The 18,276-nt window shown below is 41.4% G+C and overlaps 1 protein-coding gene across 2 annotated transcripts in view; it reads left to right on the top strand.

The window, feature by feature from the left end:
- The window catches only part of PRRG1 (proline rich and Gla domain 1), a 131,456-nt gene extending 118,643 nt beyond the window's left edge, over positions 1–12,813 (top strand). The window contains exon 2 of one of the 2 annotated variants that reach the window (XM_054544003.2): positions 9,689–12,813. In XM_054544003.2, coding sequence (XP_054399978.1) covers positions 10,398–11,354 — 957 coding nt within the window. In that variant the 5' untranslated portion in view covers positions 9,689–10,397 and the 3' untranslated portion in view covers positions 11,355–12,813. The remainder of the gene's footprint in view (positions 1–9,688) is intronic. The other variant, XM_054544004.2, reaches the window with a different exon arrangement.
- Positions 12,814–18,276: the final 5,463 nt, after the last annotated feature.

The raw sequence follows: 18,276 nt of genomic DNA on the forward strand, positions 1-18,276 counted from the left end.
TCCTATCCATTTCTGTTCCCTAAGTTAGTTTAGAAAATGTTATCTGGCATACCAGGACCCTCTCAAACTATATGCAGCATATGCTAAAGAATGCATTCAGAGGCATCTCTTTAATGACCTCTGAAATGACCATGATGAGAAAGGCAATCTTGCAGAACTGCATGACCCTCAATGTCCTCACAGCTACACAAAGGGGAACCTATGCCATAATCAGAAACAAATGTCTTGTATACATCCCAGACAATACAGGAAACTTTAAAGATAGTCACAAATTAATACCATGTCTGACCCCATGATGTTGCTAAACCAATGGTTATCTTCTTGGTGCAACTCTATACTCCCTTGATGGAAAAAAATTAATAATTCTAGCTTTGATTATAGGAATAGGCATACTCCTTTGTTGTGGATTATATTGCTGCTGCACTATATGTATAAGATTTCAAAATCACCTCTCTCAGAGGATCCTAACACCTTGTTCAATGATACTGCAAAGAATTGCTTCTGTAAGTCCCAGAACACATGAATGTTTTCAACTGCAGGTAAATAAGTGCCATTCCCTGGACCCCTAGCAATGGCCCTTACCAGCAGGAAATAGTTATAATGAATCAACATACCCACTCCTCAAGATTGAGAAATGGAACAATGACATTGAGGATGTTGTAACCGAGCCCTTATTTTAAGTATCAGGTTGTTTTACTTAGTCTCCTTTGTCTTTGTCCTTTTCCTCATCCATGCATGCTTGCTGGTACGTAATCATTTCTGTAGAGAGTAATCACTAGTAATTGATTAACTTCATATCCTGAACCCTGGACCTGCTCTCAAGATTGATGAACCTGTTTCTGTTTTAAAGAAGAATGATCCTTAAGTCATGCAGATCTCCTTGATGGCATCCAAAAGTTTGATCAGGACTGATGACATCTAGAGTCCGAGGGGCACAAAAAACTTTGATGATCCCACCTCCCGCATTCCTACCTTATTCATAAAATCCTCCAATTATGTTCAAAGGCAGATCAGATTTGAGAGACTGTCTGTCCTGATCTCTTGCTTTGGCTAAATTGAATACACCTTCCTCTGCTCCTAAGCACTGATGTGTCAGGGTTTGGCTTACTGTGCATTGAATACATGAACCAAAATTTTGGGATTTGATGACAGAAACTGCTTGCTATTGCCACAAGTAGCTATAAATTAACAATACTGCACAAGACAAGATAACCCAAGCCTTATAGATTAACAATATATAGCCAATCACTAACCAATATTATTTCTATAAACCAAAGAGAATTCCTGACAAACAACTTTGTATCAGCCCACTCTCTGTCCCCCTGTTTTGCCTTTAAAAATCTGCTTGTACACAGGCAACCAAAGCAAAAATGTACAAATAGGATCACATCAAGTTAAAAAGCTTTTGCACAGCAAAGGAAACAATCAACAAAGTGAAAAGACAACCTAAAAAATGGGAGAAAACATTTGCAAACTACCCATCTGACAAGGGATTAATAACCAGAAGATATAAGGAGCTCAACCCACATTATAGGAAAAAAATCTAATAAATCAAAAAATCGCAAATGATTTGAATAGTCATTTCTCAAAAGAAGACATACAAATGGCAAACAGGGATATGAAAAGATGCTCAGCATCACTGATCATCAGAGAAATGCATATCAAAACAACGAGATATCATCTCACCCCAATTAAAATGGCTTATATCCAAAGACAGGCAATAACAAATGCTGGTTTATATTCTCACTGTTGGTGAGAATATAAATTATCACAACCACTATGGAGAACAGTTTGGCAGTTTCTCAAAAAACTAAAAATAGAGCTACCATGTAATCCAGCAATTCTAGTGCTGGGTATATACTCAAAAGGAAAAAAACAAAAACAAAAACCAGGATATCAAAGAGATATCTGCACTCCCATGTTTGTTGCAGCACTGTTCACAATAGCTAAGATTTGGAAGCAACATAAGTGTCCATCAACAGATGAATGGATAAAGTAAATGTGATCCATATAATACAGGAGGGAAAAAGAAAGATATTTAGGCAGATAATGAGGGCAAAGAGTCCTCAGCAGAACTTCCCTTCTAACAAAAAGCAGCCCAAGAAATCAATTCTTTTCTAACAAAGAGCAGCCTGGAAGATTGAGCTGCAAACAAGGATAAGGAAGCTGGAAGCTTGCACTGAGGGGTATGCCAGCAGCTGCACAGATAGAAGGGGCTACCTGGGACCAGGCATGTTCACCATGGGAGTTCCACTGCCCCTTTTTTTAGCACATGCACAGTAAGAAACAAGCAACATGGAGTAGCTCAGGCTGAGGACTCACCTGCATAATAAAAGGTTGGGGTGAGGGCTGCCAGAGATTCCCACCATATGCAGATGGCACACATGGTCCTAACCGGTTTTTTGTGCCCTATGTAGATCAGATACCGCCTCCCCACTAGCTCATCTATAAAAAGCCCTGCATTTCACTATGGGATGGCAACCCTTTTTCCGGGACCCTTCTCTGTACCAAACAACTGTTCTCTTTCTCCTATTAAATTTCTGCTCTAAACCTCATCTTTGGTATGTCCACATCCTTGATTTCCTTGGCCGTGAGACCAAGAACTCTGGGTGTCACCCTAGACTTCAAATGAAGATCATTATGTTAAGTGAAATAAGCCAGGCACAGAAGGACAAACATCGCATATTCTCACTTATTTGTGGGATCCAAAAATCAAAACAATTGAATTCATGGACGTAGAGAGTAGAAGGATGGTTACCAGAGTCTGGGAAGGGTATTGGGGTCTGGAGGGGAGGTGGGGATAGTTAATGTGTACAAAAATAGTTAGAAAGAATGAATAAGACACTATTTGATTTCACAACAATGCGACTATAGTCAATAATAATTGTATATTATAAAATAACTAAAAGAGTATAATTGGATTGCTTGTAACTCAAAAGATAAATGCTTCAGAGGATGGATACCCTATTCTCCATGATGTGATTATTACACATTGCATGCATGTATCAAAACATCTCATGTACTACACAAATATATACACATACTATGTACTCACAAAAACTAAAAAAAAAAAAAAATTTGCTTATAACAAAGGCCAGACAGAGCTCATATCCAAGTGTACTTGTGTCTCAATCTTCCTCACAGCTGTCTGCATTTTGGCTCAAGTGAACGCTTTAAATTATTTGTTGTGCCTCAGCCTCTTATTTTAGGTCAACACCAAGGATGGAGGTAAAAGACATCTGCCAGATGCATACCAGGCCAGATGCATACCTGGGACCAGATGATGTTTTAATTTGCTGATGCAGTGAAACAACATCTGGTAAAGCAGCTGCAACTGGATTTTAAAACCATCACCTGCTTAATCTTTTGGTAATCTTGTCATTCTCCAAGATTCCTCTGTGTTCTATACAGGTCAAATAGAAAAGTTGAATGGGGATGTGGTGGGAATTACCACCACCTTTGCCTCTTTCAAGTCCTTGATGGTGGCACTAATCTCTGCAGTCCCTTCAGGAATGCAGCATTGCTTTGGATTTACTATTGTCCTTGGTAGAGGATTTCTAGGGGCTTCTACCTGACCTTTCCAACCCTAACAGTTCTCACTTCACAGGTCAGAGAGCCAATGTTGGGATTACGCAGACTGCCAAGTATGTCAATTCCAATTATGCATTCTAGAAATGGGAAAACAACCACGGGATGGTTTTGGAGACCCACTAGCCCCATTGTGGGATGGACCTGAGCTAAAACTCCATTGATCACCTGGGCTCCATAAGCCGCCACTTTGACTGGTCAGCCACAGTGATGTTTTGGGTCTCCTGGAACTAGTGCCAGTTCAGAGCCAATGTATAGTAGTCCCTGAAAGATCTGATTATTTCCTTTTCCCCAGTGCACAGTTAACCTGGTAAAAGGTCACAGATTCACTTGAGGAAGGCTGGGAGAAAAACTAAAAGTATAAATTTTTGGTAGTGAACTGGGGTCCTTCCTCAAGGAAACCTGACCTCTTCGTTCAAGGGATTCTGGGTCTGTAAACTGGCTTCAGTCTGGAAATTGATTGAGGAATCTGAGTCTCTGTTTTTGTGATTCATGTTAAGCTTTTGTTCATTTAAGCTAGAACTTTTCTATTTATACAGATCAAATAAGAATTTAGTAGGCTTCCTACCTATTTCACTTCAAGGAGCACCATGATCAATTAGCCAACACTACAGTTCTGTGCAAATCAGACTATTGTGATTGTGGCTTTGACTCTGTTGTCCATTATGGTTAACAATGTACACCTTGCCTTTGGTAATGGAGTACTGCCACTTGGCCCCTGCCACCCTGTGATCCAATTATTCCTGTTGCATTTAAGTTTCCAACTCAGTGATTGCAGTTCCCTCTGTAATGTATGGCCTAAAGAGAAGAGAAATCATGGCGCTCTTGAAGTATGCTGGGGTTCTCCTCATAAAAATTTATCACAGAATTGCTATAAAGGAAACAAAAAAAAATTTCACCCCCAGAGTATACTGTGACATATTTCAAGACGGTTATTCAGAAGGCCTGCAGACAGGAATACTTCTGAAAAGCTGCCTTTTGTGGAGGAGATTTGCATCTGTAGAGAAAAATCTACATTAATTAAATAAACAGCCAGGCTTTCTCTGAGGCCCGTCCCCTTGTATAGATAGGGAAGATTAATTCAACCACAGGTTGCCATCTGTTGTTTCTGAGGGGTGCTACCTGTGAAGATTCATTTGCATAACAAAACTGACTTTACCTCTTGCCCTTCTTTTTGTCTCCCTCCCATAACCTGTCTTGCCAAGTTCCAAGTCCCTATTCTTTCTGTAACCTCAGGATAATATAAAACCTTCAACCAACTGATCTCTGTTTTGAGCTTCATACTTTGTATGTGACTCCCATGCCCATATGCATATGAATAAACTTGTATGCCCTTTTTACCTGTTGTTAATCTATTATCAGTTAGTTTTATAGACTCATTTTTGTCAAACCTACAGGGGAAAAATTTACTCTTCCCCACAGGTGAAAAGTATGTCTTCTGGACCTTCCCAGTGTGGGTGAATGACAAATCCACTATAATACTCTAATTTCCCTAAGACTTTAAATCTGGTCCTTTACATTAAACAAAGGCAAGACAGGCATTTCAACTTTGCTCTGGGCCATATTTTGATTCATATTTCAGTTAACCAACTAGCCAAACTATTAGGGTCCTTTCTAATTCCATGAGCTGCAACATTAAATGCAGAATTTCTCTGCTTTGTGAGCCCATATCAATAAATTTAACCTGATCAAACTTTATGGTCCTTCCACTATTGTCCTACACCCTTAGTATCTATTCCCACAGCTGCTCCCCAGATTCTGTCTCTATCAGTTAGAAAACAGAAGTAGTTATTTGAATTGTATCACACCTCCTCACGGGTAACTCACCTTTGGGATGTGTATCTAGTTATAGGTCTAGAAGCAAAGATAAACGATGAAGGTGGAGCCTAAGGAGAATCAGCATTGTCTACATGACAACTGCCTTGAGGGAGGCCATTATAGTTTCCTCAGGCAATGCAGGGTTAATCTCAGATTGAGATAGGAGGTCCAATACTACTGAAGGTGGACAAGCTAATGCTACTGTCAGTGAGGATGTCATTGACACTGGGGGTGGATATGCCACTTCTGCTGAGGTTGGGAAGACTGCTTTCACTGGGTGTGGGGAGATGTCTTCCACTGGCAAATATGACTCATCAGAATCTAGGGGCTTGAGCCCAGGAGGTGGAGGTTGCAGTGAGCCAAGATCACGCCACTGCACTCCAGCGTGGCGACAGAGTGAGACTCCGTCTCAAAAAAAAAAAAGAATCACTCCTTTATATAGGATTTGTTTTCTTTGGTCAGCAATATGAAACTCTTAAGAATCAGTATTTCTAGGATATATTTATGGCTGGATCAGTTTCACAAGACACCTTCATATTTACAAAGGGAAGCTACAAGTTCTTTTTGTCTTTCCTTAACACATCAAGCATAAAAGCAACTTGAAAAAGTACTTTATGTTAGGTATGAGTTCTAAATTTCTTTTCAAAGAATCAATATGTCAGTATGTTCAATTCTTTACCTTCTACTTTTAACTTCCTCATAAAGCAACCTTTCTCAATTACCTGCTCCACCCTGACTCATTTCAATCACCTGTTCCACCCTGACTCATTCCGATTCCTACTCCTGCTCTGTCATAACCATTTTTCCACTCAAACCACTCACCCGTCACTCTCTTTAAATTAGCCAATTGGAATTAGTTTAGCCTGTGCGGTCTAATGCTAGCCAATAGGGAAATAACACAGCAGCAGGGGCCACGTGTGTCAGGGATAAGAACCCTTCCCCTCCTTTGTCCAAGTGTGTGCTCACCATTGCTCCATCTGTAAGGGTGCACCCTTCTATAGAAGTAACTTCCCTTGCTGAGAATTAAAAGAAAATTTTATATTCGATTGCTATTTCTTTTGTGGCACCAAACTTTATATATAACAGTTTGGGGGCTCCCCTGTGATTACATTCCCCTCTGGGGACAGTCGCTGGTTCTCTCTCGTGAGGAGGCGCGCCCTGCCCCCTTGTGGTGGCCTCAGGGGTGAGAAATCAAGACCCACCCAGTGCGAGGAATAACCCAAGCTCTCAGCAACGCCCGGGGCGGGGGGCGGGGGGGAGGTCGGGGGGAACTGGCCAGCAACCTAGCTTAAAACCTAGCTTAAAGGATCCTCACATACTGCGGCAATGACTCTGTGCACAGACCAAGGAAGGAGAAGCTGCGGGAGTGGGTAAAGTATTCCGTTGGTGGTCAGGACCAAGGTAACAAAGTGGGGGGGGGGGCGGGGGAGGTGAAGTACTCCTTGGCCGGGGTGGCTTAGAGGTTAAAAAGAGGCGAGACATCCCCACTGGTGGAGATTGAACCTCACACGAACCTCCAGGAGTAGAAAAGGCAAGAAATTTCCAGTGGGGGAAATTGAGCCTCACCCCAAAAGGTGAGAAATTATTGGTAAGGGAAATTGAACCTTGAACCTTACCCCAAAACCATCAAGATAGACTGAGGGAGCGAATGAGGCAATATGCAGGCCTCAATTTGGATGATCCCCTTGGGCAAGGAATGTTGAAACTCCCATTTGTCACTAAAAGTTGGCCAGACATTTCAAAAAAGTTAAAAAGATAGACAATTGGGAAGACCGTCCCCTAAGTGAGCTTCTCAGGGAAGCTCAGAAAGTATACGTGAGTATACATGAAAAGGGACGAAGAAAAACAGAAACAAAAGACAAAACTTATGTTTTCCACCCTTCAACAGATGGCTCCAAACCCGGGTACTTCTAGATAGTTTCCAGGGAGCCAGAAACTGTAAAGGGTCTGAACCCTCTTTTAAAGGACCCCAGCTGCCATCTGGAGGACCAAGGTCCTCATCTACCAGGCCCCCTAAAGAGTATAGGGGAGCAGGGTTAAAGAATCCCAGAACTAAGAGGGAGGAAGGACAAGATAGGTGCTATAGATGTGGAAGAACAGGCCACTTCAAGAGAGGACGTCCTGAACTAAGAAAGGAGAAAGAAGCCCTTCCACCCATAACTTTCGAGGAAGAATGGGGGGTCAGGGGCTCTGTCTCTTTTATCTTGAGTCCCACCAGGAGCCCTTGATAAATTTGGAGGTGGGACCTAAACATGAGCTTATCACCTTTTTAGTCGGTTCAGAGGCTGCTCGCTCCTGTTTGTTTCCACCCGTCTAATGTTGTCTCCTCCTCAGAGGAACTTTTAGTCTCCGGGGTAAAAGGGGAAGGAGAGGGGAGAACAGCAGCATGAGTGGCTGGCAGAGGCAGGGAAAGACCAGCAGAGAGGAGAGAGACAGAGGAGGGAAAGAGAGAGAGAGAGGAAAAGGAGAGAGAGAGAGGAAGAGACAAAGAGGGAGTTAGAGAGAGAGAGAAAGAGAGAGATAGAAGTAGTAAAGAGAAAACAATGTACCATATTCCTTTAAAGGCCAGGGTAAATTTAAAACCTATAATTGATAATTGAAGGTCTTCTCTGTGACACTATAACACTCCAATACCACCTTGTTGTCAGTGTAAACAAGGGCATAGCCTGAAAGCACTGAGGCCACTGACAACCCGTAGCCTTCCTATCAAAAATCCTTAACCCAGTAACCCGCGGATGGCCCAGGTGAATTCAATCTGTGGCGTCAACTGCTGTGGTAGCAGAAAAAAGTAGAAAAATCACTTTTAGAGGAAACCTCATTGTGAGCACACCTCGCCAGTTCAGAACTAGCCTGAGGAAAAAAAAAAAAAAAAAAAGCAAAAAGGTAGCTTACTAACTCAAAAATCTTAAAGTATGGGGCTATTCTGTTAGAAAAAGATGATTTAAAATTAACCACTGATAATTCCCTTAACTCAGCAGGTTTCCTAACAGGGGATCTAAATCTTAATTAATTACCATACAAAGGTCCGACCAGACCTATGAGGAACTCCCTTCAGGACAGGAGATAGATGGTTCCTCCCGAGTAATTGAGGGAAAAAGACACAATAGGTATTCAGTAATTAATAGGGAAACTCTTGTAAAAGCAGAGTTAGGAAAATTGACTAATAATTGGTCTGCTCAAACCAGGAAGGAACCATCTATACCAATTGTAAGTTAATTTGGACTAAACAAGGTGTTATTAATAGCAAAGGATAATTGAAATCCCGAACTTATAAGGTTTTCAACAAAAAGTAGTTTGCTGAAAGTTAACAGTGTAACATGTATTATTCTAACTTCTAATCTTGTGGCCTTAGGCAGTCTAGTCCACAGACTGCACTTGGAAAAGAATGGTTATCATCTTTGGAAAAAAAAGGAGGAGAATTTATGTAAAAAGAGTGTTATATGGTAAATTCTTGTCCTAAAATAAATCAACTGGTTGTTTAAAGAAAGGGATGTTTGCAACAAGTGAGAAAGTTGAGACATGTCAAAGAATTATCTGTGAAAGTCGTGGAAAAAAAAAGTTATAAAAGGGAATTTATGCAATAAATGTTATATAATTTAAAAGTAATTAGGCCTCCTGAATGTAAAACTATTGAAGAAAGTTTATGTGCAAGATGTATAAGGAAAGTAAAATATACCTTTGGTAAAAGGATTATAAGGAGGCATAAGAATGTGGATTTTTACCTACATTAAAAGGTTAAATATATATATATATAGTTTTAAAGGTTTAAGCAAGTTTTGAAACATTAATTGTAAAGGAAATTCTGTGTGTAAACATACTGGCTAAAGTTAAAGAGGTATCATCCAGTTTTTCTGTGAACTGGACATTAAAAGCACAACAGGTTTTTCTTAAAGCACTAACCTGCTCTTTAACAAAAATTATAAAAGGTTGAAAAGAGTCTATAAAAATCTTACCTCATGGTCACATGTTAAAATTGGATAAATATGTCTACAAGGTTTTATTAAAATTGAGTTTAACATTAATAACACACTAATACAAAGGTGAAATTTAGTTTATCTGGTATAAAGATCATACAGGAAGCATTGTCAAATATAAAATGGTGTTTGGCTTTCTTTGGTATAAAAACTAATAAAAATTGGTGCTAAAGGAAATTTCTCAGTAAGAAGGCACCAAGGACTATAAAGTCCACTGTTGATGTTCCCACATTTAAAACAAAAGATCAGTTTCTTAGAAATTATATACTTGGTTTATCTTCCACTTTCCTTTCCCTCAAAACTAAAAGTCTTTTAGCACAGGTACCACCCCTAGAATTTCCAGTAAACCAGCACCAGCCTGAGGATCATGTTCTCATCAAAGGGTGGAAAGAAGGAAAACTCAAGCCAGCCTGGGAAGGACCCTACCTTGCACTGCTAACTACCGAGACTGCTGTTCATACAGTGGAAAGGGGATGGACTCATCACACCCAAGTCAACAAAGTGCCGCCCCCTCCTGAGTCGTGGGCCATGGTCCCAGGGAGAAACCCTACCAAACTAAAGCTAAGAAAAATTTAACTCTCTTTCGTCTATTCTATTACTCTTTCTTCTTTCCTCGCTCTATTGCTGACCATCTAGTTATTAACATAACCAAGTCAATTTCACCTCAAACTATTGCATTGAATGCTTGTCTTGTTGTACCCTGTGGGGACTTGCCAAGTCAAAGCTCTCTACTTCAGAAAAGTACCTCTGTCCCTCCTGACTCTCCTCAGACTGGGCATTAGTGGATTGGCACCATTTAATCTGGGGGAGATTTTGATAAAGACCCCAGTGTCAACCAGGAGTCTTGCTCCCCATTGTAGAGCTTTTATGCCATAGCTAGTCCAACATTCTGTGGACCACTAAAGAGCAAGAATGGACTGCTCCAAATGGTTTTTGTAATTTCCTAAAACCATACATTCATTTTACTAGAAGGACGTCCCTCCCCCCTAACTGTCAGCTAAACCAATGTAATTCTATATGGGTTATTATCTCAAACTCTCAAAGTTCTCTCCCTTTTCTAAGCCAGTTCCCTTCTTTAAGCCTGGAACTGGCTTTTATGGTATAGGGGCTGAGGTTTCAGGGACAAACCCTATTAGATTCTTTAAAATGCATTTCTTTGATCCCCCAATGTCTGCACCTTCCTCTAAGCCTTCTTCCAAAACCTCTCACAACGGAATAATTGCTCCTCTTCCATCTAACGACAAGACCAAGATAGCTATCGTAAAAGTTAAAGACTTTAAACAAACTTTGGCAATTAAGACAGGATACCAGTTGGAATGGATCAAATATTCCATCCACACGTTAAACAAAAGCAATTGTTATGCTTGTGCACATAGCAGGCCAGAGGCCCAGATTGTCCCCTTTCCACTAAGGTGGTCCTCCAGTCGACCAGGCATGGGCTGCATGGTAGCTCTTTTCCAGGATTCTACAGCCTGGAATAGTAAGTCATGCCAAGCTCTCTCTCTGCTATATCCCGAAGTCTGGCACCCTGTGGGTCAGCCCCCGAGGGCCATCCAGCTTCAGTCTCCCAACACTAAGTTCACTTCGTGTCTCTCACGACAGGGAGGAAACTTAGCATTCCTTGTAGACCTGAAGGGATGCAGTGAGCTTAAGAATTTTGAAGAGCTTATCAATCAGTCAGCCCTTGTTCATCCCCGAGCGGGTGTGTGGTGGTACTGTGGTGAACCTTTACTGGACACTCTGCCAAATAACTGGAATGGCACTTGTGCTTTAGTCCAATTGGCTATCCCTTTCACCCTGGCATTTCATCAACCAGAGGAAGGAAAAATAAGACATCATAAAGCAAGAGAAGCCCCTTATGGGCCTTTGGACTCTCACGTCTATTTAGACACAATTGGAGTCCCACGGGGAATACCAGATCAATTTAAAACCCGAAATCAAATAGCTGCAGGATTTAAGTCAATATTTTGGTAGGTGACAATTAATAAAAATGTAGATTGGATAAACTATATCTACTACAACCAACAGCGATGTATTAACTACATTAGAGATGCTGTTAAAGGAATAGCTGAACAATTAGGGGCTACTAGCGAGATGGCTTGGGAAAACAGGATAGCCTTAGACATGATATTGGCAGAAAGAGGAGGAGTTTGTGTCATGATTAAAACTCAATGTTGTACCTTCGTCCCAAACACCACCACCCCTGATGGAAGTATAACAAAGGCATTGCAAAGTCTGACTGCTCTGTCCAACAACTCAGGGATAAATGACCCCTTTACAGGATGGCAAGAAAAGTAGTTCGGTAAATGGAAAGGAATAATAGCCTCAATTCTTACTTCCCTCGCAGCCGTAATGGGTGTACTTATTCTTGTCAGGTGCTGTGTCATACCATGCATCCGTAGGTTGATGCAGAGGCTCATAAAAATGGCACATACTAAAACCTCCCTTAACTATCCTCCACCTTATCCAGAGAAGCTTCTTCTTTTGGAAAATCAAGCAAAACAAGCCAAGACATGTTTTAAAAAGGTTTGAAAAGAAAGCTGTAAGGAAATACAAGGGGAGGGGTTGTTAGATATGAGTTCTAAATTTATTTTCAAAGAATCAATATGTCAGTATGTTCAATTCTTTACCTTCTACTTTTAAACTTAACTTCCTCATAAAGCAACCTTTTTCAATTACCTGCTCCACCCTGATTCATTTCAATCACCTGCTCCACCCTGACTCATTCTGATTACCTGCTCCACCCCGACTCATTCCGATTACCTACTCCACCCTGACTCATTCTGATTACCTGCTCCACCCCGACTCATTCCGATTACCTACTCCACCCTGACTCATTCCGATTACCTGCTCTGTCATAACCATTTTTCCTACCAAACCACTCACCCTGTCACTGTCTTTAAATTAGCCAATCAGAATTAGTTTAGTCTGTGCGGTCTAACCCTAGCCAATAGGGGAATGACACAGCAGCAGGGGCCATGTGCATCAGGGATAAGAACCCCTTCCCCTCCCTTGTCCAAGTGTGCACTCACCATTGCTCCATCTGTAAGCATGCACCCTTCTATAGAAGTAACTTGCCTTGCTGAGAATTAAAAGAAAATGTTATATTCGAGTGCTATTTCTTTTGTGGCACCAAAACTTTATATCTAACATTTAGTAGCTCTATGTTGGCTTATATGTAACTCTGCAGTTGTATTTTTCCCATCAAAATAGGGGAAAACATAATTCTTGATCCTTTGCTGACTGCAGTGCTTTGCTTTTTAGAGCAGTGTCTCACATAACTGCTAATTGACATAAAACATTATCTCAGCAACAATCACTCACACAGAATAAAATACACACATTTTTTCTAACAACAAAATTTTCATCTTTGAAAGTGATTGCGGGGGAGGAGCCAAGATGGCCGAATAGGAACAGCTCCGGTCTACAGCTCCCAGCGCGAGCGACGCAGAAGACGGGTGATTTCTGCATTTCCATCTGAGGTACTGTGTTCATCTCACTAGGGAGTGCCAGACAGTGGGCGCAGGTCAGTGGGTGAGTGCACCGTGCGCCAGCCAAAGCAGGGGCGAGGCATTGCCTCACTCGGGAAGCGCAAGGGGTCAGGGAGTTCCATTTCCAGGGGTGACAGACGGCACCTGGAAAATCGGGACACTCCCACCCGAATACTGTGCCTTTCCGACGGGCTTAGGAAACGGTGCCCCAGGAGAGTATAGCCCACACCTGGCTCAGAGGGTCCTACACCCACGGAGTCTCGCTGATTGCTAGCACAGCAGTCTGAGATCAAACAGCAAGTCGGCAGCGAGGCTGGGGGAGGGGCGCCCGCCATTGCCCAGGCTCGCTTAGGTAAACAAAGCAGCCGGGAAGCTTGAACTGGGTGGAGCCCACCACAGCTCAAGGAGGCCTGCCTGCCTCTGTAGGCTCCACCTCTGGGGGCAGGGCACAGACAAATAAAAAGATAGCAGTAACCTCTGCAGACTTAAATGTCCCTGTCTGACAGCTTTGAGGAGAGCAGTGGTTCTCCCAGCACGCAGCTGGAGATCTGAGAACAGGCTGACTGCCTCCTCAAGTGGGTCCCTGACCCCTGACCCCCGAGCAGCCTAACTGGGAGGCACCCCCCCGCAGGGGCAGACTGACACCTCACACGGCCGGCCAGGTACTCCAACAGACCTGCAGCTGAGGGTCCTTTCTGTTAGAAGGAAAACTAACAGAAAGGACATCCACACCAAAAACCCATCTGTACATCACCATCATCAAGACCAAAAGTAGATAAAACCACAAAGATGGGGAAAAAACAGAGCAGAAAAACTGGAAACTCTAAAAAGCAGAGTACCTCTCCTCCTCCAAAGGAACGTAGTTCCTCACCAGCAACGGAACAAAGCTGGAGGGAGAATGACTTTGACGAGCTGAGAGAAGAAGGCTTCAGACGATCAAATTACTCCGAGCTACGGGAAGATATTCAAACCAAAGGCAAAGAAGTTGAAAACTTTGAAAAAAATTTAGAAGAATGTATAACTAGAATAACCAATACAGAGAAGTGCTTAAAGGAGCTGATGGAGCTGAAAACCAAGGCTCGAGAACTACGTGAAGAATGCAGAAGCCTAAGGAGCCGATGCGATCAAATGGAAGAAAGGGTATCAGCCCTGGAAGATGAAATGAATGAAATGAAGCGAGAAGGGAAGTTTAGAGAAAAAAGAATAAAAAGAAACGAGCAAAGCCTCCAAGAACTGTGGGACTATGTGAAAAGACCAAATCTACGTCTGATTGGTGTACCTGAAAGTGACGGGGAGAATGGAAACAAGATGGAAAACACTCTGCAGGATATTATCCAGGAGAACTTCCCCAATCTAGCAAGGCAGGCCAACATTCAGATTCAGGAAATACAGAGAACGCCACAAAGATACTCCTCGAGAAGAGCAACTCCAAGACACATAATTGTCAGATTCACCAAAGTTGAAATGAAGGAAAAAATGTTAAGGGCAGCCAGAGAGAAAGGTCGGGTTACCATCAAAGGGAAGCCCATCAGACTAACAGCGGATCTCTCGGCAGAAACCCTACAAGCCAGAAGAGAGTAGGGGCCAATATTCAACATTCTTAAAGAAAAGAATTTTCAACCCAGAATTTCATATCCTGCCAAACTAAGCTTCATAAGTGAAGGAGAAATAAAATACTTTACAGACAAGCAAATGCTGAGAGATTTTGTCACCACCAGGCCTGCCCTAAAAGAGCTCCTGAAGGAAGCACTAAACATGGAAAGGCACAACCGGTACCAGCCACTGCAAAATCATACCGAAATGTAAAGACCATCGAGACTAGGAAGAGACTGCATCAACTAATGAGCAAAATAACCAGCTAACATCATAATGACAGGATCAGATTCACACATAACAATATTAACTTTAAATGCAAATGGACTAAATGCTCCAATTAAAAGACACAGACTGGCAAATTGGATAAAGACTCAAGACCCATCAGTGTGCTGTATTCAGGAAACCCATCTCACATGCAGAGACACACATAGGCTCAGAATAAAAGGATGGAGGAAGATCTACCAAGCAAATGGAAAACAAAAAAAGGCAGGGGTTGCAATCCTAGTCTCTGATAAAACAGACTTTAAACCAACAAAGATCAAAAGAGACAAAGAAGGCCATTACATAATGGTAAAGGGATTAATTCAACAAGAAGAGCTAACTATTCTAAATATATATGCACCCAATACAGGAGCACCCAGATTCATAAAGCAAGTCCTGAGTGACCTACAAAGAGACTTAGACTCCCACACATTAATAATGGGAGACTTTAACACCCCACTGTCAACATTAGACAGATCAACGAGACAGAAAGTCAACAAGGATACCCAGGAATTGAACTCAGCTCTGCACCAAGCGGACCTAATAGACATCTACAGAACTCTCCACCCCAAATCAACAGAATATACATTTTTTTCAGCACCACACCACACCTATTCCAAAATTGACCATATACTTGGAAGTAAAGCTCTCCTCAATAAATGTAAAAGAACAGAAATTATAACAAACTATCTCTCAGATCACAGTGCAATCAAGCTAGAACTCAGGATTAAGAATCTCACTCAAAACCGCTCAACTACATGGAAACTGAACAACCTGCTCCTGAATGACTACTGGGTACATAACGAAATGAAGGCAGAAATAAAGATGTTCTTTGAAACCAACGAGAACCAAGACACAACATACCAGAATCTCTGGGATGCATTCAAAGCAGTGTGTAGAGGGAAATTTATAGCACTAAATGCCCACAAGAGAAAGCAGGAAAGATCCAAAATTGACACCCTAACATCACAATTAAAAGAACTAGAAAAGCAAGAGCAAACACATTCAAAAGCTAGCAGAAGGGAAGAAATAACTAAAATCAGAGCAGAACTGAAGGAAATAGAGACACATAAAACCCTTCAAAAAATTAATGAATCCAGGAGCTGGTTTTTTGAAAGGATCAACAAAATTGATAGACCGCTAGCAAGACTAATAAAGAAAAAAAGAGAGAAGAATCAAATAGATGCAATAAAAAATGATAAAGGGGATATCACCACCAATCCCACAGAAATACAAACTACCATCAGAGAATATTACAAGCACCTCTACGCAAATAAACTAGAAAATCTAGAAGAAATGGATAAATTCCTGGACACATACACCCTCCCAAGACTAAACCAGGAAGAAGTTGAATCTCTGAATAGACCAATAACAGGAGCTGAAATTGTGGCAATAATCAATAGCTTACCAACCAAAAAAAGTCCAGGACCAGATGGGTTCACAGCCGAATTCTACCAGAGGTACAAGGAGGAGCTGGTACCATTCCTTCTGAAACTATTCCAATCAATAGAAAAAGAGGGAATCCTCCCTAACTCATTTTATGAGGCCAGCATCATCCTGATACCAAAGCCTGGCAGAGACACAACAAAAAAAGAGAATTTTAGACCAATATCCTTGATGAACATTGATGCAAAAATCCTCAATAAAATACTGGCAAACAGAATCCAGCAGCACATCAAAAAGCTTATCCACCATGATCAAGTGGGCTTCATCCCTGGGATGCAAGGCTGGTTCAATATACGCAAATCAATAAATGTAATCCAGCATATAAACAGAACCAAAGACAAAAACCACATGATTATCTCAATAGATGCAGAAAAGGCCTTTGACAAAATTCAACAACCCTTCATGCTAAAAACTCTCAATAAATTAGGTATTGATGGGACGTATCTCAAAATAATAAGAGCTATTTATGACAAACCCACAGCCAATATCATACTGAATGGGCAAAAACTGGAAGCATTCCCTTTGAAAACTGGCACAAGACAGGGATGCCCTCTCTCACCACTTCTATTCAACATAGTGTTGGAAGTTCTGGCCAGGGCAATTAGGCAGGAGAAGGAAATCAAGGGTATTCAAGTAGGAAAAGAGGAAGTCAAATTGTCCCTGTTTGCAGATGACATGATAGTATATCTAGAAAACCCCATTGTCTCAGCCCAAAATCTCCTTAAGCTGATAAGCAACTTCAGCAAAGTCTCAGGATACAAAATCAATGTGCAAAAATCACAAGCATTCTTATACATCAATAACAGACTAACAGAGAGCCAAATCATGAGTGAACTCCCATTCACAATTGCTTCAAAGAGAATAAAATACCTAGGAATCCAACTTACAAGGGACGTGAAGGACCTCTTCAAGGAGAACTACAAACCACTGCTCAAGGAAATAAAAGAGGATACAAACAAATGGAAGAACATTCCATGCTCATAGGTAGGAAGAATCAATATCATGAAAATGGCCATCCTTCCCAAGGTAATTTACAGATTCAATGCCATCCCCATCAAGTTACCAATGACTTTCTTCACAGAATTGGAAAAAACTACTTTAAAGTTCATATGGAAGCAAAAAAGAGCCCGCATCGCCAAGTCAATCCTAAGCCAAAAGAACAAAGCTGGAGGCATCACACTACCTGACTTCAAACTATACTACAAGGCTACAGTAACCAAAACAGCATGGTACTGGTACCAAAACAGAGATATAGATCAATGGAACAGAACAGAGCCGTCAGAAATAATGCCACATATCTACAACTATCTGATCTTTGACAAACCTGAGAAAAACAAGAAATGGGGAAAGGATTCCCTATTTAATAAATGGTGCTGGGAAAACTGGCTAGCCATATGTAGAAAGCTGAAACTGGATCCCTTCCTTACACCTTATACAAAAATCAATTCAAGATGGATTAAAGACTTAAATGTTAGACCTAAAACCATAAAAACCCTAGAAGAAAACCTAGGCATTACCATTCAGGACATAGGCATGGGCAAGGACTTCACGTCTAAAACACCAAAAGCAATGGCAACAAAAGCCAAAATTGACAAATGGGATCTAATTAAACTCAAGGGCTTCTGCACAGCAAAGGAAACTACCATCAGAGTGAACAGGCAACCTACAAAATGGGAGAAAATTTTCGCAACCTACTCGTCTGACAAAGGGCTAATATCCAGAATCTACAATGAACACCAACAAATTTACAAGAAAAAAACAAACAACCCCATCAAAAAGTGGGCAAAGGACATGAACAGACACTTCTCAAAAGAAGACATTTATGCAGCCAAAAAACACATGAAAAAATGCTCACCATCACTGGCCATCAGAGAAATGCAAATCAAAACCACAATGAGATACCATCTCACACCAGTTAGAATGGGAATCATTAAGAAGTCAGGAAACAACAGGTGCTGGAGAGGATGTGGAGAAATAGGAACACTTTTACACTGTTGGTGGGACTGTAAACTAGTTCAACCCTTGTGGAAGTCAGTGTGGCGATTCCTCAGGGATCTAGAACTAGAAATTCCATTTGACCCAGCCATCCCATTACTGGGTAT

This window comes from Pongo abelii, chromosome X (assembly GCF_028885655.2).
Source record: "Pongo abelii isolate AG06213 chromosome X, NHGRI_mPonAbe1-v2.0_pri, whole genome shotgun sequence".
Taxonomy (NCBI): Eukaryota; Metazoa; Chordata; class Mammalia; order Primates; family Hominidae; genus Pongo; species Pongo abelii.